The 24,809-nt window shown below is 57.0% G+C and overlaps 1 protein-coding gene across 1 annotated transcript; it reads right to left on the bottom strand.

The window, feature by feature from the left end:
- Positions 1-5,242: 5,242 nt before the first annotated feature.
- Positions 5,243-23,125, bottom strand: TYRO3 (TYRO3 protein tyrosine kinase). The gene is made up of 19 exons (XM_055132645.1): positions 22,967-23,125; positions 21,012-21,195; positions 20,712-20,812; positions 19,894-20,064; positions 18,480-18,566; positions 17,762-17,877; positions 15,732-15,909; positions 14,920-15,065; positions 14,481-14,625; positions 13,790-13,919; positions 13,407-13,507; positions 13,082-13,177; positions 12,531-12,611; positions 12,077-12,169; positions 11,396-11,517; positions 11,003-11,112; positions 10,685-10,844; positions 10,333-10,469; positions 5,243-6,701 (listed from the first exon to the last, which is right to left on the bottom strand). The coding sequence occupies exons 1-19, from the start codon at positions 23,097-23,099 to the stop codon at positions 6,308-6,310; spliced, it is 2,685 nt and encodes an 894-aa protein (XP_054988620.1). The 5' UTR covers positions 23,100-23,125; the 3' UTR covers positions 5,243-6,307.
- Between the last annotated feature and the right edge of the window lie 1,684 nt (positions 23,126-24,809).

Here is a 24,809-nt window from a genome sequence, read left to right as displayed (position 1 = left end):
GGGAAGGCCATCTCCTTTCCCTTCTCCTTTCTTTCCGGGGATTTTATCTGAGGCATGAGAAGGGCTGAGCCAGAGGACATAATAAAAAACAAGAAAAACAAAAACACTTCTACTTTTTTTTTCTAATACTCTTCTACTTTTGTCTCTTCCCTTTCAAAATTGCTGTTTGCTAGGTGATGCTAGAACATTTACTGCTGAGCAAAAGAAGGCAAACAAAATAATCCAACCTATTTGATTCTATTTATACGAACTTCCAACAGCTACACTAATCCATGGTTTTAGAAGTCCAGATAGAGATTACCTTTTGGGAGACGGTGAGGCGGAGAGGAAGGCCCAGTTCAAAGACAGCTTTTGGAGAGCTGGAAATGTTCTGCTTCTGTTTGTGTCTGGTTTGGGGGCCACACCCAGGTGGTGCTTAGGGGGAACTCCCATTCAGGGCTCTCCCAGTGGTGCTCAGGGGAGCACACCATGCCGAGGATTGAACCTAGGCCTCCTCCATCCAAAGCATGAGCTCAGCCTGTGCTCAGCCTGTGCTCTCTCTTTAACCCTGATACTCTGTGTCTTGATCTGGTTATTTGGATGTTTGTGACATTTTTTTCAAGTGTAGCACTGTAGCACTGTCATCCCCTTGTTCATCAATTTGCTCTGAGCGGGCACCAGTAACGTCTCCATTGTGAGACTTGTTGTTACTGTTATTGGATTATCAAATACACCACGGGTAGCTTGCCAGGCTCTGCCGTGCGGGCAGATACTCTCGGTAGCTTGCCGGGCTCTCCGAGAGAAATGGAGGAATCGAACCCGGGTTGGCCCTGTGCAAGGCAAACGTCCTACCCACGGTGCTATCGCTCCAGTAAAACCTTGAAAAAAAGGTTTGGGGAGCTTTTCTGTTTGGGCCTATTTTTCCTCCCTTTCTTTCCCTGTGCTCCTGCTATCATCACTGTGATCAGGTCCTACACCTGGTTGGGGTGCCACACACTTGGCCAAGGGCTCATTGTGGGGGTGGAGCAGTAGTACATCGGGCAGGGCATTTGCCTTGCACGTGGCGACCTGGGTTTGACCCCTGGCATTCCATATGGTCCCTGAGCACCACCAGGCATAATTCTTTTTTTTTTTAAGGCATAATTATTGAGTGCAGAGCCAGGCGTCACCCCTCAGCATCACCAGGTGTGACCCAAAAAGCCAAACAAACAACAAACCCAATGTCCCCATGCTGGAGGGGGGGGAAGGGACTCACTGTGTGTCTCATACTTCAGATATGGTGCTTGCCCACACACTGCCCGGTTATAATGTACTCCTCAGGGCACTCCTGGCCACAGTGCCCGCATCTCTTTGTAGTGCTCATACTCACCTGGCCCTGCTCCAGATCTCACGGGCTCTGTTGTTGTGCCCAGGGGCTGAGCTTGGCAAGTCAGGGTGGGGTAGGGAGTAGACTCCTTTGTGCCCACAAGTCTTCCCTGCGGCATCTTGTATAATTTTTTGGTAAGTGTCTCATACTTGTAAAGAAAAGCTCTGGGGCTAGAAAAATGGCTCAGCAGTAGATCAAAGGCTTTGCATGTGTGACGACCTACCTTGTTTTGATCACCAGCATCACAGAAACACACACTCACACACACTCACACACACACACACACACACGTCTTTGGTTTTGTTTTTAGAGCTACACCCGGCGATGCTCAGGGCTCTGCACTTGGGAATTACTCCTGGGGAACCATATGGGATGCTAGGGATCAAATTCGGTCAGCCCCATGCAAGGGCAGGCACCCTACCCACTGCACTGTCACTCCTGCCCCTCACACACACACAAGTTTTAAAAATTCTAATATTACCTACTTTAATACCTTAAAGCCGTTTGACCATGGGGGGAAAGGCACAAGGTACTCAGGGAAAAGACTGAGTTGATAAACAGGTAGGTAACTCCCATTAAGTAGATTCCCCCCCAACACACACACACACACACACACACACACACACACACACACACACACACACACTGCTCCAGAACTCCTGTGATAATTTGTGGGTGAGGTGGGGCATGGGGCACACCTGATGCTCAAGGGTAACTCCTGACTCTACACTCAGGAGTTGATCCTGGTGGAGCTCAGGTGACCATATGGGATTTCGGGGATCAAATCATGTGCAAGGCAAAAGCCTTACCTTCAGTATTATCTCTTTGGGTTTTATTTTTTTTGGTTTTATTTTTGCAATGCCTAGGGTTGAACCCTCATGCCTGCCAGACAAGTGCCTTACTGCTGAGCCACATCCCCAGCCCCTCCCATGCATTTCAGAGGTGCCTACTATTGGCATGCATTTCCCCCCACGGAGACAGCTGTGACAGAGCATCTCCACGCTCTGTGGAGAGGGAGGATGGGAGGGGCCCAGGCTCTGCTCTCTGACTTTGTGGGTTTAAAGCCTGGATCTCTGCATTCCCTTCTGATCAGAAGATGGTACTTCATTCCTGGCTTTATGGAAATGCTCTCTGATTTAACTGAGATAGACATGTGATGTGGGAACCATATAGACTGGGCCCTTGTCAGGGTTCCAAACTAATTCCCAAACTTGGGGCCAGAGACAGCTCAATGAACTGAGTACTTTTCTGTGTGTAGCAGGCCTGGGTTTTTTGTTGTTGTTGTTGTTCTGCTTGTTTAGGGGCCATACCCAGCAGTGGTCAGGACTTACTCCCATCTCTGTGCTCAGAGATTGTCCCTGGAGGTGCTTGGGGACCATATGGAGTTATAGGGATCAAACCAAGTTGGCTGCATGCAAGGCAAGCACCTACCCTCTGCACCATCTTTCCAGCCCTGAGCCTGGACTCTATTCCTAGCATCTAGGGTCCCCTGAACACTGCTGAGAAGCACAGAGCTGGAGTCACAGCTGGCCATGTTGTGGGAGAGACCCACCCCACCACTCCACACTCCAAAACTTCCTAAACACTATCTCACAAATAACCTGTACCTAGTTCATGCTAACCATAGCAGGAAATATTCTGAATGCTGCTTCCTGGGAAATTAATTCAGGTGTCATGATCCATGTGGGAACCAGAATCAGGAGTAGCAGTAACAGGTTTTACAGGGTATTTGCTTTCAGACACACCTACCTGTTCCATCACCGTCTGCCAGCAGAGGAGAACCAGGGTCCTTCCTGACTCCCCATGGCCCTCCCCACACAAAGATGCTGCTTTCTCACACCCCCGCTGCCCCTGCCTGGGAGTTTGCTCTAATAGCTGTTTAGGTTTGTTTAGAGTTTTTTTGTTTTTGTTTTGGGGGAAACACACCAAGTGGTGCTCAGGGCTTATTCCTGGCTCTGGATTCAGGGATCACTCCTGGCATTGCTAGGGTAAGGGGGGCATATAGGGTGCTAGGGATTGAACCCAGGCCAGCCTCATGCAAGACAGGTACCTTACCCACTGAACTCTCTTTAGCTCCTCCAATAGCATTTATTATTATTATTGTGTGTATGTGTGTGTGGGCTGGAGCGATAACACAGTGGTTGGGCTTTCGCCTTTTATGCAGCCAACCCGTGTTCGATTCCTCCGCCCCTCTCAGAGAGCCCGGCAAGCTACTGAGAGTATGGAGCCTACACGGCAGAGCCTGGCAAGCTACCCATGCGTATTGGATATGCCAAAAACAGTAACAATAAGTCTCTCAATGAGAGACGTTACTGGTGCCCGCTCGAACCAATTGATGAGCAATGGGATGACAGTGACCATTGTGTGTGTGTGTGTGTGTGTGTGTGTGTGTGTGTGAAGCCAAATAGTTTTTACTGAAACTCAGATGTGAGGGGGACTGGAGCGACAGCACAGAGAGTAGGGCGTTTGCCTTGCACACGGCTGACCTGGGTTTGATTCCTCTGTCCCTCTGGTGAACCCGGCAAGCTACCGAGAGTATCCCGCCTGCACAGCAGAGCCTGGCAAACTACCCATGGTGTATTCGATATGCCAAAAACAGTAACAAGTCTCACAGTGGAGATGTTACTGGTACCCACTCGAGCAAATCGGTGAACAAATCAGAGAACAGTGCTACAGTGCTACAGATGTGAGGGGAGAGAGAGAGGAAGTACATGTTCTGGAGAGAATGCGGCTTCTCCAGAGTGGAAAAAGGTAACCAGATACAAACAAGCGAGAGACCTGTTCTAGGGAGAACAAGGGCTTGGAGAGCAAGCGCCACTGACAGTTTTAAAGTGAAAAAATGCCAGACGACAATACCTGGAAGCAAAGTTTCACCTACTGTTCTCTTGGCCCACTTCTTCCCAGGGTTTTCCCAGGCTCCAGGCAAGAGTTTAAAGGTGAAGTATCCACACCCAGTGATAAGTGAGTCTGTAAAGTCTGTTGGAGGGATTGTGTCTTTGTCCTAGATCCAAGATAAAGAACATTCTGCTGTTTCTAAAGGTCAATGGTGTTATTTTTATGCAGGTTTATAGGTATCTGGGTTTGGGTTTTGGTCTTCTGGTCACGCCCAGTGGTGCTATGTAGGTGGGAGAGCAGGAGTGTCACTCCTAGTAATCTGTTGGACCATGCAGTGCCAGGATTAAACCCAGACCTCTTGCATGCAAAAAATGTGTCTAACCCACTGAGTTATCTCTCTGGCCCCTGCCAATTTTTTTTTTTTAAATCTTTTGCATTTTCCCTTTTTTTTTTTTTTTTTTTTGCTTTTTGGATCACACCCAGCGATGCTCAGGGGTTATTCCTGGCAGTGCTTGGGAGACCACATGGGATGCTGGGGATCGAACCCGGGTCGACTGCATGCAAGGCAAATGCTCCAGTCCCTTCCAATTGCTTTTGATGCTCAAGGGTTACTCCTGGCAGTGCTCAGGGGATTTAATGGAATGCCAGGGATCAAACTTGGTCGGTCACATGCAAAGCAAACACCCTACCTGCTGTCCTATTGCTCCAGCCTGGTCTTCTCTAATTTAGGTGCTTAATGCAGACACTTATTTTGTTCGGGGGCCATACCTAGTAGTACTCAGGGATCATTCCTGGTGGGGCTTGGGGCACCAAATGTGATACCAGGGGCTGAACCTGTCAGACCACATGCAAGGCAACTGCCCTACCCACTATACTATTGCTCAGGCCCTATGCAGGAAACTTTCAAAGCATTAAGGAAAAAAGTTCCCCATAATCTCATTATGTAAAGATAACAGTTGTTAACATTTGGGCATATGTCTTTCCAGACTTTGCTCTCGCAGAGATGTTTCATTTTGTGATCTGGGGGTGAAGAAAAAGCATAAACATTTAAGGGACAATGCCTTGAGTCTTTAGTCATCAATTTTATTTCTGTTTTTTAAACAGTATCTAACAACTTGGAAAGTGTCCCTAAGAGCCAGGGCCCGGCCCCATGCACTCCCGAGGTGCCCCAGTCAGGCCTGGGGTGCAGGTTCCAGCCACCGCCCCTCCCCCACGCCAGCCCCATCTTTCCTGGCACGGAAGAGGGTCTGCAGGGAGAGGGAAGAGGTTGGGGGTGCTGTGTGAGGATGAGCTCAGACACAGCCGCCTTTGTTAGTGGAGGATATTTTGGGAGTTGGGAGCATGCTGAGACAGACTGTGGGAGGGCTTGGAGAGGGATTCGAGACTCCTCTGCGCTCCTTCCTGGGCGAGCCCCTCAGCTCCTTTCCCCTTCCCAGCAGTGGCGTCAGGAGACGGGAAGTGGTGGCCCCGGCCATCTGCTGTGTCCTGCCAGCCCCCCCACCCACCAGCTGTGCTGTACACCTCACCAGATCCTGGGGCCACTGGCTAGGGCATTCAGACCTGAGCACGACCCACTGGATCCTGACTTCAGGGCTGGGACCTAACTGGACCAACCCTTCACCCACTCCCACCTAAAGGCAGAAAGTAAAGAGAAACTCATGGGTGGATGGACAGACCTGAACATTTTGACCCAAGTGTGGGCCCGCCTGGGCCACCAGGCCAGAGCCGCCTCAATGCACGCAGGAGAGCAGCCGGGGAAGCTCAGCCCTGCGAGTCAGGGCCCCCCCCACCCCGCAGGGCTGCAGCCACCCTCCCCAGCTCCTCACACCCATGGTAACCATGGAAACACTACCACCCCCTCCTGCCAGCTGCCTGGGTTTAGACAACCAGGCCTGGCCCACCTCCACCAAGACAAGGCCTGAACCAGAGCCAGGCTGGCCCCAGCGTGGCTGCGGGAGAACGGGGATTGGGCGATCTGGTCAGTCCGGGCATCTAGCACAGCTTGGGAGGACTACCACAGGAGCCTCCACACCTTGCTGCCAGGGCTGGGGTCACCTCGGGCGCAGTCAGCCAGCTCAAAGGATGGCAGAGCCAGCCCCACGGCCGGGAAGCCCCTGGCCCCGTGGGCTAACAGCTGCTGTGGGGCAGGAGCCCTTGCTGCTGCAGCAGGAGCCGCTGGGCCTCGTTGATGGGGCTTTGGGGCTGCGGCGGCTCCTCCTGGCCGGGCTGCTCGGTGAGCCCCCCAGGGCTGAGGATGTAGCGATAGTCACTGGGAGTGCCCCCCACGGCGCCCAGGGCACTGCCATCCTCAGCCCCGCCGCTGGCCTGGTCTCCACTGGGCAGCTCCAAGCTGCCTCCCTCGGCAGGCTCGTCGGCTCTCTCCAGGTTCATGTACAAGGGGTCCCGGCTGGTGGAGAGCACGGACAGGTGGCCCAGGATGCTCTCCAGCTCCATGCGCAGGCAGGTGAAGCTCGGCCGCTGCTTGGGGTCTGCATGCCAGCACTGGTACATGAGCTCGTAGCTGGGGTGGAAGGAAGGGAGAGGAGCCAGGTGAAAGAGGAACCTTAGTCCTGTCCTTAAAAGTAGAGGCCCTGGGGCGGAGAGACAGATAGCGCAGCGGGTAGGGCGCATGCCTTGCACGTGGAGACCCAGTTTGTATCCCCACCCCCATCCTCACCCCAAGATGAGCACTGCTGGATGTGACCCAAAACCAAAACCAACCAAACAAACAAAAAAAGAGGCTTTTCATCATATGAAACCATCATTAGTTTAATTTCGGAGGACCCCAGCAATGCTCATGGGACCATGAGGTGCCCAGGGCAGAACTCAGGGTTCCCACAAATAAAGAACACCCTCCAATCCTTTGAACCATCTCCTAAGTCCTGAACTAGGAATTTTTGTTTTCATTCTTTTTTTTTAATTTTTGGGCCACACCCAGGGATGCTCAGTGGTTACTCCTGGCTCTGTGCTCAGGAATTACTCTTAGCAATGTGCTTGGGGGACCATATGGGATGCCAGGGATTGAACTTGGGTCCGCCGTGTGCAAGTCTAACACCCTACCAACTGTACTATCGCTCTGGCCCTGGTCTTCACTAATTTAGGTGCTCAATGCAGAAACTTTTTTGTTTGGGGGCCATACCTGGTAGTACTCAGGGACATTTCCAGTGGGACTTATGGCATCAAATGTCGTGCCGGGGACTGAACCCCCAGTTAGGCCACATGCAAGGTAAGTGTCCTACCAGCTGTACTATCTCTCCAGCCATGAGAACTGGGAATTTTAAAAAAATGCACTGACCACACTGATGTGCAGGAACTCTTCTAAGTATTCTACATTTGTTTGGTTTGTGTTTTAGGCCACACCCGGCTGTAGTCAGAGTTTACTCCTGGCTGGGTTTAGAGGATCATTCTCATTCACGTGGGGTGGGGCTTAAATATTTTACACTTGTTATTTAATTCCTACAATGAGCCTATGAAATAAGGTCTGTTTTACCAATGTGGAGACAGACAGAGAGGTCAAAAGCCCAGGCCAAGGTCACACAGCTGAAAAGGGATGGAGATGCAATTTGAAGCCAGGAGGGCTGGCTCTGCTGTCCATCTGTGAGGGATGCTTGGAGTGCTCCTGTCCTGTAGAACACAGCCTGGGGCCAAGGGTGTTTTCAGGGGACTGATGTGAGCAGCCACTCAGGTCTTTCTCGGTGGCATACAGAGTGTCAGGCCCCACACCTGGCCCCAGGCTCCTGATGCAGTCAGCGGGGCTCCAGCACAGCACCCTCTCCTGGACCCACCTAGGTTGCGTCCAGGCCTCACTTGTCACTGACACTTTAGAGAAGCCGAGCCTCTAGCCTGCCTTCCCTGGTTGGAAGATTCTGGCCAGACAATGATGGGATCCTTACAGATTCTGAGATCTGGGGGCCCAAAAGATAATACAGAGGTCAAGGTGCTTACGGGGCCAACCCAGGTTCCAGTCCTGACTCTACACAGGACCACCTGTGTACTGCCTGGAGTGATCCCTGAGCACAGAGTCAGGAGCAAGCCCTAGCACTGCCAGGTGTGGCCCCCAAACAAACAAACAAACAGATTCCCTGAGGTCTCATCCAAATTCCCAGAGAACCCCTCACACTGGGAGGCAGTGAGGGGAGGGGAAGCTTGGTCAGAAAAAAAGCCCAAAGGGCACAGCTTCTGCGTGCAGGAGGCGCCCCAGAAAGATTCCCACACCACATGAAAACACTCGCCCCCTCCCCCCGCCCCTGGCGCTGCCAGGCAGGCTAGAGTGGCTCCCTGGCACAGTAGGGTATGGCCCCAGCAAACAACCCATGGGAAGGGCAGGCAGATCACGGCTAGCATCACGTGCAGGAGCACACAGTGTGAAATCAAAGAACTCGTGACCCAGATCCCCACTCATCCACTTAATAACTGTGTGACCTTGCCCCTGCTACCCACCTCCTTAATCCTGGCCTCTCATCTACAAAATGGGCTAACAATAGTCTTTCCGGGTAGGAGAGAGGATTACGGGAAAGAATGCCTGCATGGGCTCAGCTAACGTTAGTGATACGGGTCCAGTCACGGAGACTTCCTTTCCCACCCCACTCCCCACCCCACTCCAAGAGCTTCACCACAAAGGAGAAGGCAGTTCCCTCCTCCTTGGAATTTGGTCTGTTATCTGGCTCCCTCACCCCCCAGGAAGAGGTCAGACAAGAAGGCAAGAAAGCCTCCTATCTGGGCCCCAGTGGCCCTCTCCTTGTCAAGCAAAAGCTGGGAGGGGATCTCAGACAGGGAGGGAGGGAGAGAGAGCACAGTCCAGAAGAGTCCTCCAATGTGTGTGTGTGCGTGCGTGCGCATGTGTGTGTTAAGGAGTGGGGGGAGCAGGAAAAGCGTGGAAAACTGAGGGAAACAGGCCTACTGCTCAGCAAGACACAGGAGTGGTGGGGTGGGCTTGTGGTTCAGTGGAGAGCGCAGGCTGTGTCTGTGAGGGCTGGGTTCAGTCCCTCATAATGAAAAAAATATATATATATTATATATGTAATAAATGCAGAGTCTCTTGCTCCGCGCCTGGCTGTCTTCACTGGGGCTCCTCGAAGGGGGGCAGGTTGAGTTTCTCTCCCTGACCCGAGCAGAGCCCCGGTAGACAAAGACCTCCAGAACCCAGCCACAGCCATGCTCAAGACCCCTCTCCAGAAGCTCGGATGAGCCTCATGCATGAAGGAACCGGCAGAGGAACTCAGGTGTGTGGGTCCTGGGGCTGAGATCTCTAAGCCTGCTCGGATCAGGACTGGGCCTCCTGCACCCAGATTCCCCCATTTTTCAGTAGCTAGGCAGTCACACCCACAAACAGCCCCGGCACAATGTAATCTCATCAATGGCCAAGATCCAGAAACTATAAAACAAAGCTCCTCTTATTGTCTAGTTCTCCCTCTCAGAGAACCAGGCAAGCTACTGAGAGTATCCTGCATGCACGGCAGAGTCTGGCAAGCTCCCCGGGGCTTATTCAATATGCCAAATATAGTAACAATGATGGGTCTCATTCCCCTGACCCTGAAAGAGCCTCTAATATGGCACTGGAGGATGAGTAAAGTGAGGCTGTTAAAATCTCAGGGCTAGGACAAATGGAGACATTACTGGCGCCTGCTCAAGCAAATCGATGAACTACAGGATAACAGTGGCACAGTGATATATGTAATTATATATATATAAACACATGGAGCATAGGAATGGGAGATAAAGCAAGGGATGGTGGATAAAGGGATGGGGGTGGAGATTAGTCTTCCCTCTAGTAACATGTATTTTTCCAACAACAACAACAGAAGGTGGGGGAGGGGGCTGGAGAGATAGAACAGATAGTGCATGCCTTGCATGTGGCAGACCTGGGTTCAATCCCTGGTACCCAACATGGTTCCTGGGGCCTGCCAGGAGTCAGGAGTAAGCCCTGAGCACTGCCAGGTGTGGCCCCCAAACAGAACACCAAAAACCACAAAGATGAACCACAGAAACCACAAAGGCCTGAGCTCCCTCTGGGCGCACAGCTCTGCTGAAATTCCCATTCCTGGGACAGCCTCAGCCTTTTGGGTTTGGTTCCCAAACCAGCACCAAATCCGACCCACAAAGACCCCTCCTACCCTCTTTACCTCTCAGCAGCCCTTCCCAGGGGGACTCACATGTCCTCCATACACTCAGGAGGCTGTTTGAGGCGGTTCCCGCCGATGAGGTAGTTGTAAATCTCAGCATTCTCGATGCCGGCATATGGCGTCTGCCCACGAGTCATGATCTCCCACATGGTCACTCCGAAAGCCCACTGGGTCAGAATACAGGTGGGGAAGGAGGTGTCAGGAGGCTTCCTGGGCCTGGGAGCTGGGCCAAGCCCACAACGGCCCTGGCTCGGCCCTTCTGAAGCGCCCCAGACACACTGTAACAGTGCGTCAGTCTACAACCCCCCACCCAACCACATGGTAGCAGGGCAGGCATCCCCCCAACTCCCCCCATCCCCGCCTCACCGTGCTGCCCACTCACCACATCACTGTGCACCGTGTACAAGTTGTCGGCCAGGCTCTCCAGGGCCAGCCACTTGACGGGAAGCTTGGAGGCACAGCCCTGCCGATAGTAGTCCCCGCTGTAGATCTTCCGGGAAAGCCCAAAGTCAGCCACACACACAGTCATGTCTTCGGCCAGCCTGCAGCGGGGTGGGACATGAGGACCCCACTCTGTGCACAGATCCAGGGCCACTGTGCTCCCATGCTGTCCTCCGACAGAGCCGATACTTCCTGTCCTGGCTCCCCAGGGTGCCCCTGCCCCCCCCCCCACACACACCCCGGGCATGTCCTCACTTACATGCAGTTTCTAGCTGCTAGGTCCCGGTGGATGAAGTTCCGGGAGCTCAGATACTCCATGCCGCAGGCAATGTCCACCATGAACCGCACCAGTGTCTGCAGGGGCAGGTTCTGGTAGGCAGATAGGACACGGTCACGCAGTCAGGTAGGGGTCCATGCCAGAGCAGACCCCCTCAGAATCACCAAGGGGGTTGGGCAAACCATCCCACACCCAGGGAGCTCGGGCAAGTCTGGAAGAGGTGCTGCTGCTCCTTGGGTGGATTTACCACAGTGCCCCCTACCGCCGTCCCCCCGCAAACCCCCCCTGCCTCCGCCACCACCTTAGAAGGAGGAAGCCTGCCAGCATGCAGACCCCAACTCAGCCTGCCTTCTCCCACCCAACACACGCACTCACAAAGGGGTTCTCCCCAATGCGGGAGGCGAGCAGGAAGGCGTGCAGGTCCCCGTGCTTCATGAATGGCAGGATGACCATGGGGATGGGGAGTCGGCCTTTGGCCCTGCTCCGGAGGCTCACCCCTGGGGCCAGGCAGAGATGGGAGCTGGTCACAGCAGGTAGGGATGGCCCTGAGGGCCCCGGGATCCCCACCTGCTGGACGGGACCTTGAGGCTCGGCTACCTCCTGCTCTGAGAGTTTCACACCCATCTGGTGAGCATCTGGGGGGCCTCCCCTGTGCCCCTGCCCTCTGTTCTCAAAGCACCCAAGGACAGAGACTGCACACTGGACTCTGAACAGAGTTCTGCCGGAAGTCCCATCCCTGATATTCTCTCCCTGCATTTTTTTTGTTGTTGCTGTTTGGGGGCTACCCCTGGCGATGCTCAGGGCTACTCCTGGCTTTGTGCTCAGGGATTACTCCCAGTCGTCTCGGGGGAACATCTGTGGTGCTGAGCACCGAACCCGGATTGGCTGTGTGCAAAGCAAGTGCCCTTCCCCCTGTACTAACTCTCCTGCCCTATCTCCCTGCATTTTCTTACTCACCAAGTCAGTCTAAACTTGTTGCCCACAGGCTGCTCCCCTACCTTGGGGAAGCAGAGTTTTCACCCCGTTTTCCATCTGCCTCTCCCACAAAGGGCTCACCCACGAGCTTGGCCACGTGTGGGTGGTCAAACTCCTTCATACACGCCGCCTCCCGCAGGAACTCTTCAATGTCACTCGAGGCGATGATGTCGGCTGGGGGAGAGAGTAGGAGAGGAGGGGATGATGCGGCCCAGACCCCCCTGGAGACTCTGAAGTCTCAGGTTAGGACCCACAATGTCTCGGGCTTCCCAGAACACCAGAGTCTGGCCATGAGCAGGTGGCACTACCCAGCGAGTTGCAACCAGGCCCCACTTCCACAGCCTGACAGGGAGCCTGAGACAGCCACTACAATGCTAGCAAAGGGGCAAGGGGGTCTTGCAGGCAAGAGGGTCTGTTCTGGAGAACTGTCTGCATGGCACAGAGCACCCAATCAGTGGTTAAGCCCATCCCTGCCATCATTCCCCCTCTCACCCTTAAGGGGTGCAGTCAAGCTACCCCTCTGCTGTCCCCTCACCTTTCAGCATCTTCACAGCCACTTTCACAAATGAGCCATCCTCCTGCTTCAGCTGGGCCTCCCGCACAGAGCCAAACTCTCCTGGAAGGCAAATGATGGTGAGACCCCACCTCCAGCCTTCTGTCCCCCACTCTCTTTCCTCCTTAAGATCACGATCTCTGAGGCCGCTGAGAAGCTGCCCTGGGCTGGAGCCCAAGAGAATGTTCTGGGAGTGACCGGGCCTTCCTCGGCCACCAGTCCCTCTAACACCCAACTCTAGTGCCCACAAATACATCCTTCTTGGAGCTGGAGCGATAGTACAGCGGGTAGGGTGCCTGCCTTGCATGTAGCAGATCCAGGTTTGATCCTCGGCATCCCACTATGAGCCCCTGAGCACTGTCAGGAGCAATTCTGAGTACACAGCCAGGAGTGACCACTGAGCATTGCCAGGTGTGGCCCCAAAGCAAAACCAAAAAATCCATCCTTCGGTAGGAGCAGACTTGAGCCCACACCCTCCCAGCAGTGGGACCAACCTAACACCCCCACAAGACCGCACAGCCCCCAGCCCACACCTTTGCCCAGCATCCGGCCCAGCGTGAACTGCTGCTCAGGGATGAGCACGTCCTCCAGCTTGTCCTTGAGTTCGTCACTGATGCCCAGGCTGTCCACTGTGCAGAGGGAGAGTGAGGGTGGGTACGCCCCTCCCCGACTGGCCCGCCTCCCTCCCAGACCCCAACCCTGGGCAGAGTGGCCCATGCTGGCTCTCGCACCCCGCTGAGGACCCCCAGCTCCCCCCTCCCGTCCATGTATGAAGTGTCTGAGTCCCACGAGTGAGGGCAATGAACACTGGCAGGGCAGCAGGGAGCCCAGTGCCCTCTGCTGAGTCTCGTCACTCACATGTGGCCTCAATGCGCTCAGGCCGTTCCCGATTGAAGGACCGTGCTGCCCGGAAGTGGACAGCAGGCTCACCCCGGGCCATGACACTGTCAAAGGCTTGTCTGAAAGGACCAGGACTCAGTAAGCACTCAGTCTAAGAATCATGACTCACTGTCCCCAGGCCCACCACTTCCCTGAACCAGCACATGTCTCTCAAGCACACCCCTTACTCGAACCAGCCACTGACCCGAGGACCATCCCTTACCCAAACCAGCCACTGATCCCAGGTTCACCCCTTACCGATCCAACCACTGACCCCAGGCCCACCCTTTACCCGAACCAGCCACTGACCCCAGACCCACCCCTTACCCGAACCAACCACTGACCCCCGGGCCCACCCTTACCCGAACCGGGTCTCCTTGCGCCTCTTGCGCAGCAGGATGAGGGCTAGGGCGGCAGCCGTGACCAGGGCCGTCAGCACGCCCAGGACCACAGGCACCCAGGATGTGCGGCTATGAGGAGGGGCCTGCTGGCCTGCAGAGACATGGTCCTGAGCCGGGCTGCTCTCAGGAATCCCTGCCCAGCTTTCCCAGGGCGGGTCTTTGGCCTGGTGAGGGCTTCCCTAAGTTCCAGGGGTCCCTAGGGGTCCCGAGCAGCAAGAGGCTTCAAGGGAGGAACCAAGAACTTCGACCATCATGCTGACAGCTGGAGCTGATAGGACCCACAGTGTGACCAGGGATTTCTGTGCTACAGTTTGAAGTATGAGAATTATAAATGATGGGGGAGTGATGGGGGAGGGGCTCTCGGCGGTGCTGAGGGCTGTGTTGGGCGCACTGCTCTCAAGTCTCTTCCAGGAGGCCTGGGGGACCAGGGACTAGATCCGGGACCCCACATACACACACAAAGCAGGGGCTGGAGCCCCATGGGAGCCCCCGGCCCATGTGCTAGAGTAAATCCTAACCTGGGACTCAACTCTGGATTGTCTTTGGGCCTCTTAGGAGGAAAGTTGCTGCTTGCCCCCCACCTCCACCCCTGCCCAGACTTCAAGCCTCGACCCCTGCCCCTGCCCCTGTCCCCTCCCCTTCCAGGCCTTACCTGCATGGTCATGAAAAGAAACCACCAGGGGCTGACTCCAGGGCCCACAGCCCACGGCATTGGCCACGCACACACGCACTGTCAGGTCCTTCTGGGGATCCCAGCCTGTCAGGTTGGCCATGGTCCCCTTCACCGTAAGTTCACCCTGTGGCCAAGAAGAGCCCCCCCATCCCACACCGAGCTTGAGGAGAAGGACTCAGAGGGGGATTTAGAGATAGAAAAGGGAGGCAGAGCAACTTGGGGCTGGGACCCGGGGAGTGCAGAGGCCTCTCCAGAACGTAAACAAGACTAGGAGGGCGTGCAGGCAAGCAGGCCTTATCTGCTTAGCAGGGGAGGGCATGGCAGCACTGGGCAATGGGGTGCAGGAGACCCAACCCACCCTGGCCCCCAGGGGCAGCCCTTGAAGCTCAGCACCCTGAGGGCTGACTCTCCTCCTTACCTGGGTTCCATTGTCCTGAACCCAGAGCAACTTATAGGGCCCCAGTGGGACTTCCAAAGAGCTCTCAGGAATCACTTCTTCCCACTCCAGGATGAGGCCAGAGTCAGTGTGGATGGCATGGAGGTTCTGGGGAGCACTGGCTGGGGCTGCGCAAAAGAAGGTGATGAGTCCCATCCTTCCCACCATCATGGTCCCCCTGTCCCAGGTAGACTGGGGAACCAACTCCAAGAACAAAGGGGCAGAGAGTTTTCCTCCCCTCCCTGAGTGCTCCCACCCAAGCTGGGGGTGGGGGTGATTCATAGCAGGTGACACCCCAACTCATCAGCACACCTCTCAGGAGGCTGCCTTTGCCTCCACCTCTCCCAGCTCTGCTACTCTTTGCAGCTGCTAGAGAATTCTGAGCAGGCACCTGGTCACTCTAGCCAGTCGTGCCCGACTCTCCCACATCTCTCTCCACCATCCTGCAGCCCCGTTCATTACCACCCTCTTTGCTAGTCTGCCCCACCCATCACAGGGGAAAGGTAGGTGTGTGGTTCACAGCAGGCGCTCAGCATAGCATGAGCCCCCCCTCTCAAAGACCCCCTCTCCCTCCTGTCTCCACTCAGAACCAGAGTCAGAGTCAGGGGCTGGAGAGCTACTCAGTGAGCTGGAGCATAGGCTTCGCAGGGTCCTCCCGGCCCAGAATAGCCAGAAGTGACCCACCAAGAGTCCAGCCATGGCTGCCAAAACCCAAACCAGAACTGGAACTGGAAGCAGCGGTGCAGCTCCCACGTTCCTGCCTGGCCAGCCACACACTCAGCCGAGTCCCTTACCCAGACCCTTCGTCCGAAAGGGAACCCAGTCAGCATACGGAGAAGGGCCCAAGGCGTTGGCACAGCGCACCCGGAGACTATAGTTGGTGGCAGGTGACAAGTCCCGGAGCAGACAGGTAAAAGGAGGCACAGGAACCACCACAGCCAGGACCTCCCAGTCTCCTGGGGCCTGCGTCACCTACAGGAAAGCAGAGAAGAAATGAGGGGGAGAGGAAGAGGAGATGGCATAGGTCTGGGTACTGGAATGCCTTCTCAAGTATTTTGGCAAAGACCTGCCCCCCCCCACTGCCTCCCCACCACCCCAGTCCAACCACACCCCAGGTTCCACATCTCCAAGCTTCTACAAATAACAGTTCCCCTTTGCTTGGAAGGACCCGCTCTTCCTGACAAAGCCCAAGTCATCACTGAAGACTGCAAAGAGCACGTCTCTGTAAGTCTTCTCACCCCTCCCAGCTCCTGCCCTGTCAGACCTGTCAGAGCAGTTACCACGGGCCACACCGCAAAGCCAGAGCTAGGCAGGCTCAGGGTTTCCAGGCAGAGCACCTGGTCACCAAGGGGATTGGGGCAACAGGGTGAGAGTACAAATGGAGATCCAGGTACCGGAAGGCTAAATATTTAAATCTTGTCCAGGAGCTGGAGCAATAGCACAGCGGGTAGGGCATTTGCCTTGCATGCGGCCAACCTGAGTTCAAATCCCAGCATTCCATATGGTCCCCCGAGCACCGCCAGGGGTAATTCCTGAGTGCAGAGCCAGGAGTAACCCCTGAGCATCGACGGGTGTGACCCCAAAAAAGCAAATAAATAAATAAATAAATAAATAAATGTTGTCCAGCAGCTGACAGTTCAATAAAGTGCCATTTTCTCTCTTTTTATTTATTTATTTTTTATTTTGGAGTCACACCTGGTAATGCTCAGGGGTAACTCCTGACTCTGCACTCAAGAATTACTCCTAGTGGGGGCTGGAGCGATAGCACAGCGCATCCCATATGGTCCCCCAAGCACCGCCAGGAGTAACTCCTGAGTGCAAAGCCAGGAGTAACCCCTGAGCATCGCTGGGTGTGACCCAAAAAGCAAAAAAAAAAAAAAAGAATTACTCCTAGTGGTGCTTAGGGGACCATATAGGATACCAGGGATTGAACTTATGTCATCTGCATACAAGGTAAGCGCCCTACTTGCTGAACTATCACTGTGTTGTTCAATAAAATATTTTCAATGCTGAGAGAAAATATCAACACAGAGACTTTCAAAACCTGGAAGATCAGGTCTGCACTAATAATTCTCCCAAATCCTGAATTCAGCCAGAAGGTGGTAGCCCAAGGAAAGTCTTCAGCTAAGCATCAGCTTGCGGAGGGGCACCAGGGGCACAGTGGGGGCGCCCCACCCATGTTCCTGCCTCCCCACAGGAGGTGTACTTTGGGCTGAGAGGGGCAGAGGCCACAGCATGGCACATGCTCCGGAGGGCAGACCAGGGAAGAGACCCTCCTGGGCCCTGGCAGCAGCTTCAGGACCATCAGTGAGTTTCCTGAGTACCTGGAAGTGGGGCTGGTATATGGAAGAGCACATCTTCCTGTCCTGGGCCACGGGCACAATTAAAGGGAGGGCAAAGTAGGAGACGCTCACAGAGGAGCCCTGAGCAGAGGCCTCTCTTATCACCTAAAACACGGGCAAAGGAGCCTACTGCCTGGAGGGAACAAGAAAACGAACAAGCCCTTCCGGACTCTTGTTCTCAGGATCCCTTTACCCAGTTTTTCCACTCTAGGCTGAGACTCCCTTGGGTCTCCTGGCTGGGGTATGAGTCAAAGGGCAAGACGTGAGACTGCAGGGATCACATAAATGCAAGGTTTGGGTTTTCACCAGATAAGGAACTTCCAGCATGCCCTAATCCATTCCAGTGATCTGTTATCTCGCCTCAAGAATGCCCAGGCTCCAGCACACTTCCCCCCCGCCCCCCCCCACCCCACAGAGCACTCTGCAGTTCACAGAATGCAAATGGCTGGCTGGAAGAGCCCGTCCCCCACACCTCAGCCTACCTGGACCGTGCAGGACTGAAGCAGGGACAGGCCGTCAGCACCTGGTACCCAGGCCACGCTCGCATTGTTGCTGGAGAGCTTGGTCACCGTGACATTGAAGGGGGCCGCGGGCAACGCTGCAGGTGGGGAGGTAGAGTCAGTGCCAGGGAGGAGGGGGTGGTGCTTCTGGGATTGGCTCTGCGTCTCTAAAGGGCACTCCACAACCAGTCGCCCCACACCGAGTAGGGGGTAGCCACTTAACAGGCCGGTGCCCAAGCCATGGAAGTCACAGCTCTGCCTGAGTCAGGGGCCCTGGCCATGGGTGGGGGCAGGTGGGCCTTGGGACACAGAAAGGAAGGCAGGCCGCACTGTAGCCGCAGGCTCTCCCGCTGCCCTCCTGCCTGGCTGCTTCCGGCCGCTGCCCTCCGCAGCGGCTGACACAAGCCAGGCTGGGCAGGAGCCTTGACCAGCTCCTGCTGGCTCACTTCCCTCCCTCCCTCCCTCCTTCCCTCCCAAGGAGTCCTCTGCTGCTTCGTGATGGGAAATCTGCTGTGACGTCAGGTTTCTATTCTTAGCCACGGCGGGGTCTCAGGTGTTTCCATAAGGAGTGGAGCAAGAAACGGAGTGAAGCCAATTAAACCCCACTCTTTTCCTTCCCAGCAAGGCCGAGGGGGCCTTAGCCGGCAATGTTCCCCACTCCCCCCGCACCCCCACCCCTCCACCCTGCCAACCTTCCTACCTTGAAGGCGAACAGTCGCAGGTCGAGAAGAGGCCAGGCCTTTCCCGTTGTGAGCCTCACAGGAGAACACTGTGCTCTGGGTCACTCCTGGGGCCAGAAAACCTCAGTGAGCCCCTCCCCATCCTCCACAAGCACTGACTCTGGGCCCGGGGCGTGAATGCCCCCAAGCCCAGCCAGCCAGAGGAAGGGGCTAGACTATGGGGTAGAGGGGAATAAACAGCGGCTCGGGGGGAACTGATCGGCCTGGATCTTGGTCCCAGAGCTGAGACCTAGATCTCACCGATGACTTCCAGGGAAGTTGCACAGTATAACCAAGCGGCTGTCACCCCCCACTCATGTCAGTCCCTGAAGAGCACAAAGCTTTGCCTTTCCTGGACGTGCCGGGTCCTCCTCTGCGGTCTCCCTGCCCTACCCCTGTTCTATTTGTGGACTCTCTGCTGTGCCAGTTTCCGGTCCCTTAAACGTAGGTCATGTTTCCCTCAAACCCATTCCTGGGCGGGGGGCTGGCCCAGTCTTAGCTGTTTTCTTTGTATGCCCTGGGTCCCCTGCGGTGTCTGGCATAGTGCGGGGTATGGAGTAGGAGGTCGGTGAGTGCTTCTTAGCAGGGTGGCTGCCTGAGGGTCCCAACCACGCACATCTGCACCCCAAGCACCCCTGCGCCTGAAACCTAGGGCCCCCAAGCAGACTCATGCCCCCGCCACCTCTCCTCCAGATCCCTGCTACTGGCAGGCTGGGCCAACAGCACCCTTGCCGCCCACTTTCCTGGACTCCAGACCAAGGTCCCATACCCAGGTCTTTTGGCCAGCTCAAGCACAGAGCAGAGGGAGTCAACTCTGCTTCACAGATAAGCACCCAGAAGCATGTGAGGTATGTGCCTGAAGACCGAGGGTCCAGGTGGCAGCGCAGACGTGGGCCCTCTGGGGCTAACTGTGTTGAGGTACGAACAGTTACTGTTGGGGAAAACACCTGGAGGTTTCTGGAAAGGGCCATTAGGAGAGGAGAGACGGTCCAGTATCCAAGGTCCCCCCTCCCCTTGCTGCCCTCACTCTGCAGCCTGAGACTTGCCTTCCTGGCATCTGTCAGACACTCCTCCTAGCTCTGCGTGGGCTGGCTCCTGGATTCTTCCCTTGGGAGGGGGATGGGCGCCAGGACCAGCTGTGTTCAGCCTGGCTGCAAACGAGGGCTGGGGGCACCCTCCTCCACACGGTGAAACAGCAGCACCCAGAATCAGCCCACCTGGCTGGCTGGGCACACCTGCCTAATGACCTGGGGAAGTTCCGTGCACACATACACACCCCCAGAGTCCAGGTCCCGCTCTGGACACACCCAAGTGCAAAGCAGAATTCAGTGAACTGCAGTGGACTCTGCTGGCCTCCCCGCCCCTTGACCCAGGGCCCTGCCCAAGACGGCTCACCTGTTACATTTAAAACGGAAGGGGACGGGGCTGGCTTCCCAACTCTCATGTTCCCCCTCCACCAGATAATGGTGACGGGTTCAGGGGGACCCACGGCCTCACAAGACAGCTGGAAGGGGGCATTGGGAGGAACTGCCAGATCTTTGGGCTCCACGGTGAAAAATGGCACACCTAGGGAAGAAAGGGGGTGCAGAAAGAGTCTACAGCCTCAGGGAGTCTCCTGCCATCCCACCCCCCTCTCAAGTTCATCACAAGAAGCCCCCTAGGAAATGTTCCAGCAGGGACCAGAGGAATAGCCTTCGTGGGCTTCCCTTGGGCAGGCTCCCTGGCCACACCAGAGAGGAGGCTGGACCGGGGCGGGTGGCCTGGGGGAGGGACAGGGAGTGGGCGGGAGCTCAGCAGAGCTGGGCTGGCTGGCAGGCCCGGCTCCCTGCTCTGCTGGTACAGGCTCTTTGTTACTTTCTTAGTCACTTTGTTTTGCTGGGCTGAGCAGCTCTGGGCTCCCGCAGCTGCCCAGCCTCCATCGCCTCCCCCCTCCCTGCCCATTTCCAGCCCGCCACTGGACACAACAGGCCCAGATGGGGACTTGTGGCTTGTTGCTCAGAAAGCTTAAACAGACTGTACACCAGAGGTTGGGGATTTGGGTTACCCCCTCAGATCTCAAACATCAGATTCCTGAGGGTCTTCGACGGCAGGGGTGGGCCCAGAGCCTGGGCTTGAGGGAACCTGGGAGAGCAGCCCCACCGGCACTTTCTCCTCCAGAGGCAAGGCGGCGGGCACCTGCTCTAGGCCATCTTACGTCCAGCCCAGGTCCTCACCTTCCACAGTGAGCGACACGGGCTGGGAAGTCTTGGTTTGTCCCCCATCCTCCACCTGGCACCAGTAGCGGCCGGCGTCCGAGCGCTCCACTGACTTCAGGCTGTGGGAAGAGGACATCAGTCTGGCTTCCTGGGGCCACAGGGGGTGGGGGGCAACTCTGCAGGGCACACTCACTGTGGCTGAACTGCCTCTACTTCTAGAAGTTTCCACCCATTGTCACAGGCCTTGGGCCATCTGCCTTGTCCCACCACTCCAAAGCACTAAGGCTAGAGCCAAACTCACTGGACGGGCCCCCGCACCTGAGGAAGGCCACCCAGTGCTGCTCGCTGACGGAGATGAACATCTGGTCCACATTCTGCACTGCCGCCCCATCCTTCATCCACTGAATCTCAGGCTCTTTCATCCCCTCCACGCTGCAGTTGAGGCTCACTGGCTGCCCCTGGGACACCGTCAGAGTTGCTGGGGCTCCCACGAGCTTCAGGCCTGCGAGGTGGGGAGAAGGCATCAGTCCGCTGGAGAGGGCCCCTGTCTCTGGACAGCTGTCCCTTCCCCTTCAGAAGGAAGGCCATGTCAGGCAGGTCATTCCAACCAGTGGGCAAGGAAGAGATTCGGGACAGAGTGTGACAGAAGGTGCCGGACCTGGGCCAGGAAAGAGGCCTGTTTCTGCTACAGCCAAGTTCCCCCAGTGCTAAAGAAAAGTGACCTGTCCCCCACACCTCCCTGCTGGGCAATGTTAAGCTCAAAGCCAGCCTTCAGTGGAAAGGCGACTTCTGCCCTGGGAATCACAACTGCACCGGGGAGAGCAACGGGCTCTCCTGCCAGGGCAGTTGCCCGGACTCCTCACGGCTGCCAACACCCCACCCCTGCAAGCAAGCGGAAGAAGGCTGAGAAGGGAAAGGGGGGGGGGGCTCCCCTGGAGCAGAGAACATATGGCTGCAAAACTACGTCAGATCAAACACCCGGCACCTTCCTGGCAGCCATGGGTTCTATGAATACCTGAATGTGTGCAGGGGCAGGTGCCAGCGAGGGAGGGAGGAGGCAGGAGAGCAGGGAGGGGCTCTGAGCAGGGCAGGCGGAACCCCCTGAGCTATAGCCTCAACAGTGACCACCCGGGGGCTGGGGAAAGAGCGCAAAGGACGGGGATGTATGATTTGCTCTCAGGAGCCCCTCGTTCAATCCCCAGCAGCACATGAATGCCCTCTCCAGCACTGAGCTGAGGAGCCCCCCGGAACCATCAGGTGTGGCCCAAAACCCAAACACCTGGAAGCAAGGGTCACCCTCTGGAACCTTACACTCACAGCAGAGGGAGGCAGAGAGAGAGAGAGAGAGAGAGAGAGAGAATATCCACATCTCTCGATGTTTTTGAGGAGAGAGGAACAGGTGAGGTATTTGCACAGCAGAAATCCAGTCCTGCCCTTTGCTGTGTGTGGCTCCTGGCAAGCTCCTAGTTTCTCAGATCCTGCTACAGACACCTTTAAGCTTGTAAATAACTTGTCACCCTGTCCCTTCCCTTTCCTGATAAGCTGGTGTGGCAGGGAGTGATGTCTCAAGAAAAGGTACCTGGCAAGTGGCTGCTGCCCCGGACTCTGGACTCGCCCTGCCCTACTGCATTCACAGCCTCACTCAGATCACTCACAGCTGGGGGGTCGCCTCCCATCCCACAGGCCCAGCAGTCCCAGGGTAGGGAGTGGGAAGTTGGGGATCGAGGTGCAGCGGGCGCTCCCCGGCTCTGGGGGGGCGAATCGCACCTAGTGGGCAGACTGGCTCCAGCCCAGCCTCTCCCACATTCCGGGCTCCGCGAGCTCCGGCTGGACACAGGATCCGCGGGTACCCGGAGATTTTCTGTGACCAGGCACCCCCCATCAGCCCCAGTACCTACCTGGATGGCATAGGAAAGGGTGCCGGTTGGGTGCTCAGCCCCAGCCCCTGCGGTCTCGGAGTGAGACCTTCAAGTGCGGGGCGGGCAGCATGGGGGTCCCCAGCACCGAGAGAGGAAAGCGACCAAGTCGGAAGCTCCAGGGCGGGAAAATCCAGTCCCCAACACTCCCCCCACAGACCACTCAGCCCGCCGGAAGAGCCCGGGGCGCCACAAAGTTGGGGGGGGCCCGACCCAGGATCCCGCGCCCCCACCGCGCCGCGCCCCCCGCCACCTCGGCCTTCCAGCTTCGCGCCAGCCGCCGCGAGCCCCGGGCCGCCCAGGCCGCGCCCCTCCGCAGACCCCCCGCGAGCGGCCGCCGCCCGGGCCGGCCCCTACCTGCGGCCGCCGGCTCCGGGAGCAGCAGCGCGGCCAGCGCGGCCAGCAGCAGCGCGAGCGGCGGCAGCGGTGGCGGCGGCGGCGGCGGCGGCGGCGGGAGCCCCGGCCGCCCCATGCTCCGCCTCAGCGCCATCGGCCGCGACGCCGCACCATGCCGGGCCCGGCCCGCGAGCCGCCCGGGAGGAGGGAGCGGGAGGAGGGCGGGCGGGGGAGGAGACGCGGGACGGCGCCGAGGGGCGGGCGCCGGCCGGCCGGGGGCGGCGCTGGGGCCCGGGCCGCGGGGACCCGCGCCCGCAGTCAGCCGCGCACGGTCCCCGGGGCCGCCGCTGGGCCGGCGCGGTCCTTCCCCGGCCGTCGCCGCCGTCGCTGATTCATGTTCGCGGAGCCGCCGCCGCCGCCGCCGCCGCCGCCTCCTCCCCGGCGCAGCCGGAGCTCGCACCGCCCCCCCGCGGAGCCCGGGGCGCCTCGCTCCGTGCGCCCAGCCCGGGCTGGGGGGGTGGGGTGGGGGAGCCGAACTCCGCAGCCCCGCCCCGACCCCGAGGCCGAGCCCCCCGCCCGGCCTCCCCGGCCACGCCCCTCCTTCCCCCGGACACACTCCCGCAACCATCCAAACCGCACGCGCCGGATTGTTCCGTCCACGCCTCGACCACACCCCAACTTTCTGCCCGGACTCGGCATCTCAAGCCCCGGTCTCCGGGCGCGCGGGCACGTCCTGACTCAGGATCCCCCCTACCCTTCTTGCCTCTCGAGTGAGTCTTCTTCACCCCAGATCCCGTCTTTGTGTTCGCTTCCCCACCCCTGGTATCTCCAAGACTCTGGGAGATCTTGAGTCTTTTTTTTTTTTTTTTGGGGGGGGGTGTTTTAATCGCAACACCGTGACATGCACAGTTACAAAGTTGTTCAAGATTGAGTTTGGATCATACAATGTTCCAACACCCGTCCCTTCACCTGTGCACGTTTCCCATTACCAAAGTTCCAGTTTCCCTCCTTCCACCCCCCACCCCCAGTCTGCAAGGCTTGAGTGTTGACTTTCCCCAAGATCTTAAGAAGTCTCTGTTCTGATCTACCATCACCATGGTGACCCTTACCCTGCGGTCCTGGGAGGGAGCGGGGCTGGTGTCTTGGGGGGGGGGGGGCTGTCACTCTCCCTAGTCACTTCCACCACTTCTCCCTCCGCTCTCCTCTCCCGCTTCCCCAGGACCAGGTGGGAAGGTTGGCTACACTCAGGAGGTGCAGGGAAAGTGCTAGTAGTAGACCACCGTGCACATAGTAGGCACTCTATAAATAGAAGCCTGTTAAATGAATGAATATTTGCCTCAGAGCTTGGCCTGCCCCACAACCAGTAATCACGGGGGTGGCTGTGCCCACGGACATCCTGTCGCAGAGAGGCAGAGCTGGTTCCAAATCCAGCCTTCGCTGCTGCCTTCGCTGCTGCCTTCGCGGTCCTTCCCCTCTACCTGCACCCTGGCGCCTACTGGGGATGGGCCCTTGTGGGGGGGGAGGGGGGAGGGCGGAAAGGCTGAAGCCGTCCAGCCCTCCTTTGCCTCCAGCCTCGCTGGATCTTTCCAGGGATTCTCCGGAGCAGCAGGGGCCTGCCTCTTCTTCCACTTGGCCCGGGCGGTGCTTGTTTATTAATTACACTAATGATAACAACAACAGCAGTGCTGGCGGCAGCCTCAGCCCCAGCTGGGGGCGCCCCCAGGCGGCGGTTCAAGGAAACTCTGACAAAGCCGGCCAGAGTTGGCGTCGGGGCCTCAAGGCCGCTAAGCGTCGGCCAGTTTTCTGGACACTCTGGGTCAGCTCCAGGACCCGTTCCTTAAGGGACAAAACTTGCTCGGAATCC

The sequence above is a fragment of the Sorex araneus genome, chromosome 3 (assembly GCF_027595985.1).
Source record: "Sorex araneus isolate mSorAra2 chromosome 3, mSorAra2.pri, whole genome shotgun sequence".
Taxonomy (NCBI): domain Eukaryota; kingdom Metazoa; phylum Chordata; class Mammalia; order Eulipotyphla; family Soricidae; genus Sorex; species Sorex araneus.
This window is presented reverse-complemented; position numbering and strand designations above follow the sequence as displayed.

Coding starts and splice junctions, on each gene's coding strand:
- TYRO3 (XM_055132645.1), bottom strand. CDS start 23,099: ATGGCGCTGAGGCGGAGCATGGGGCGGCCGGGGCTCCCGCCGCCGCCG. Junction 15,066..15,731: donor CTTTCGGACGAAGGGTCTGG/GTAAGGGACTCG, acceptor TCTTTTGCGCAG/CCCCAGCCAGTGCTCCCCAG. Junction 11,113..11,395: donor GCATTGGGGAGAACCCCTTT/GTGAGTGCGTGT, acceptor TCTGCCTACCAG/AACCTGCCCCTGCAGACACT.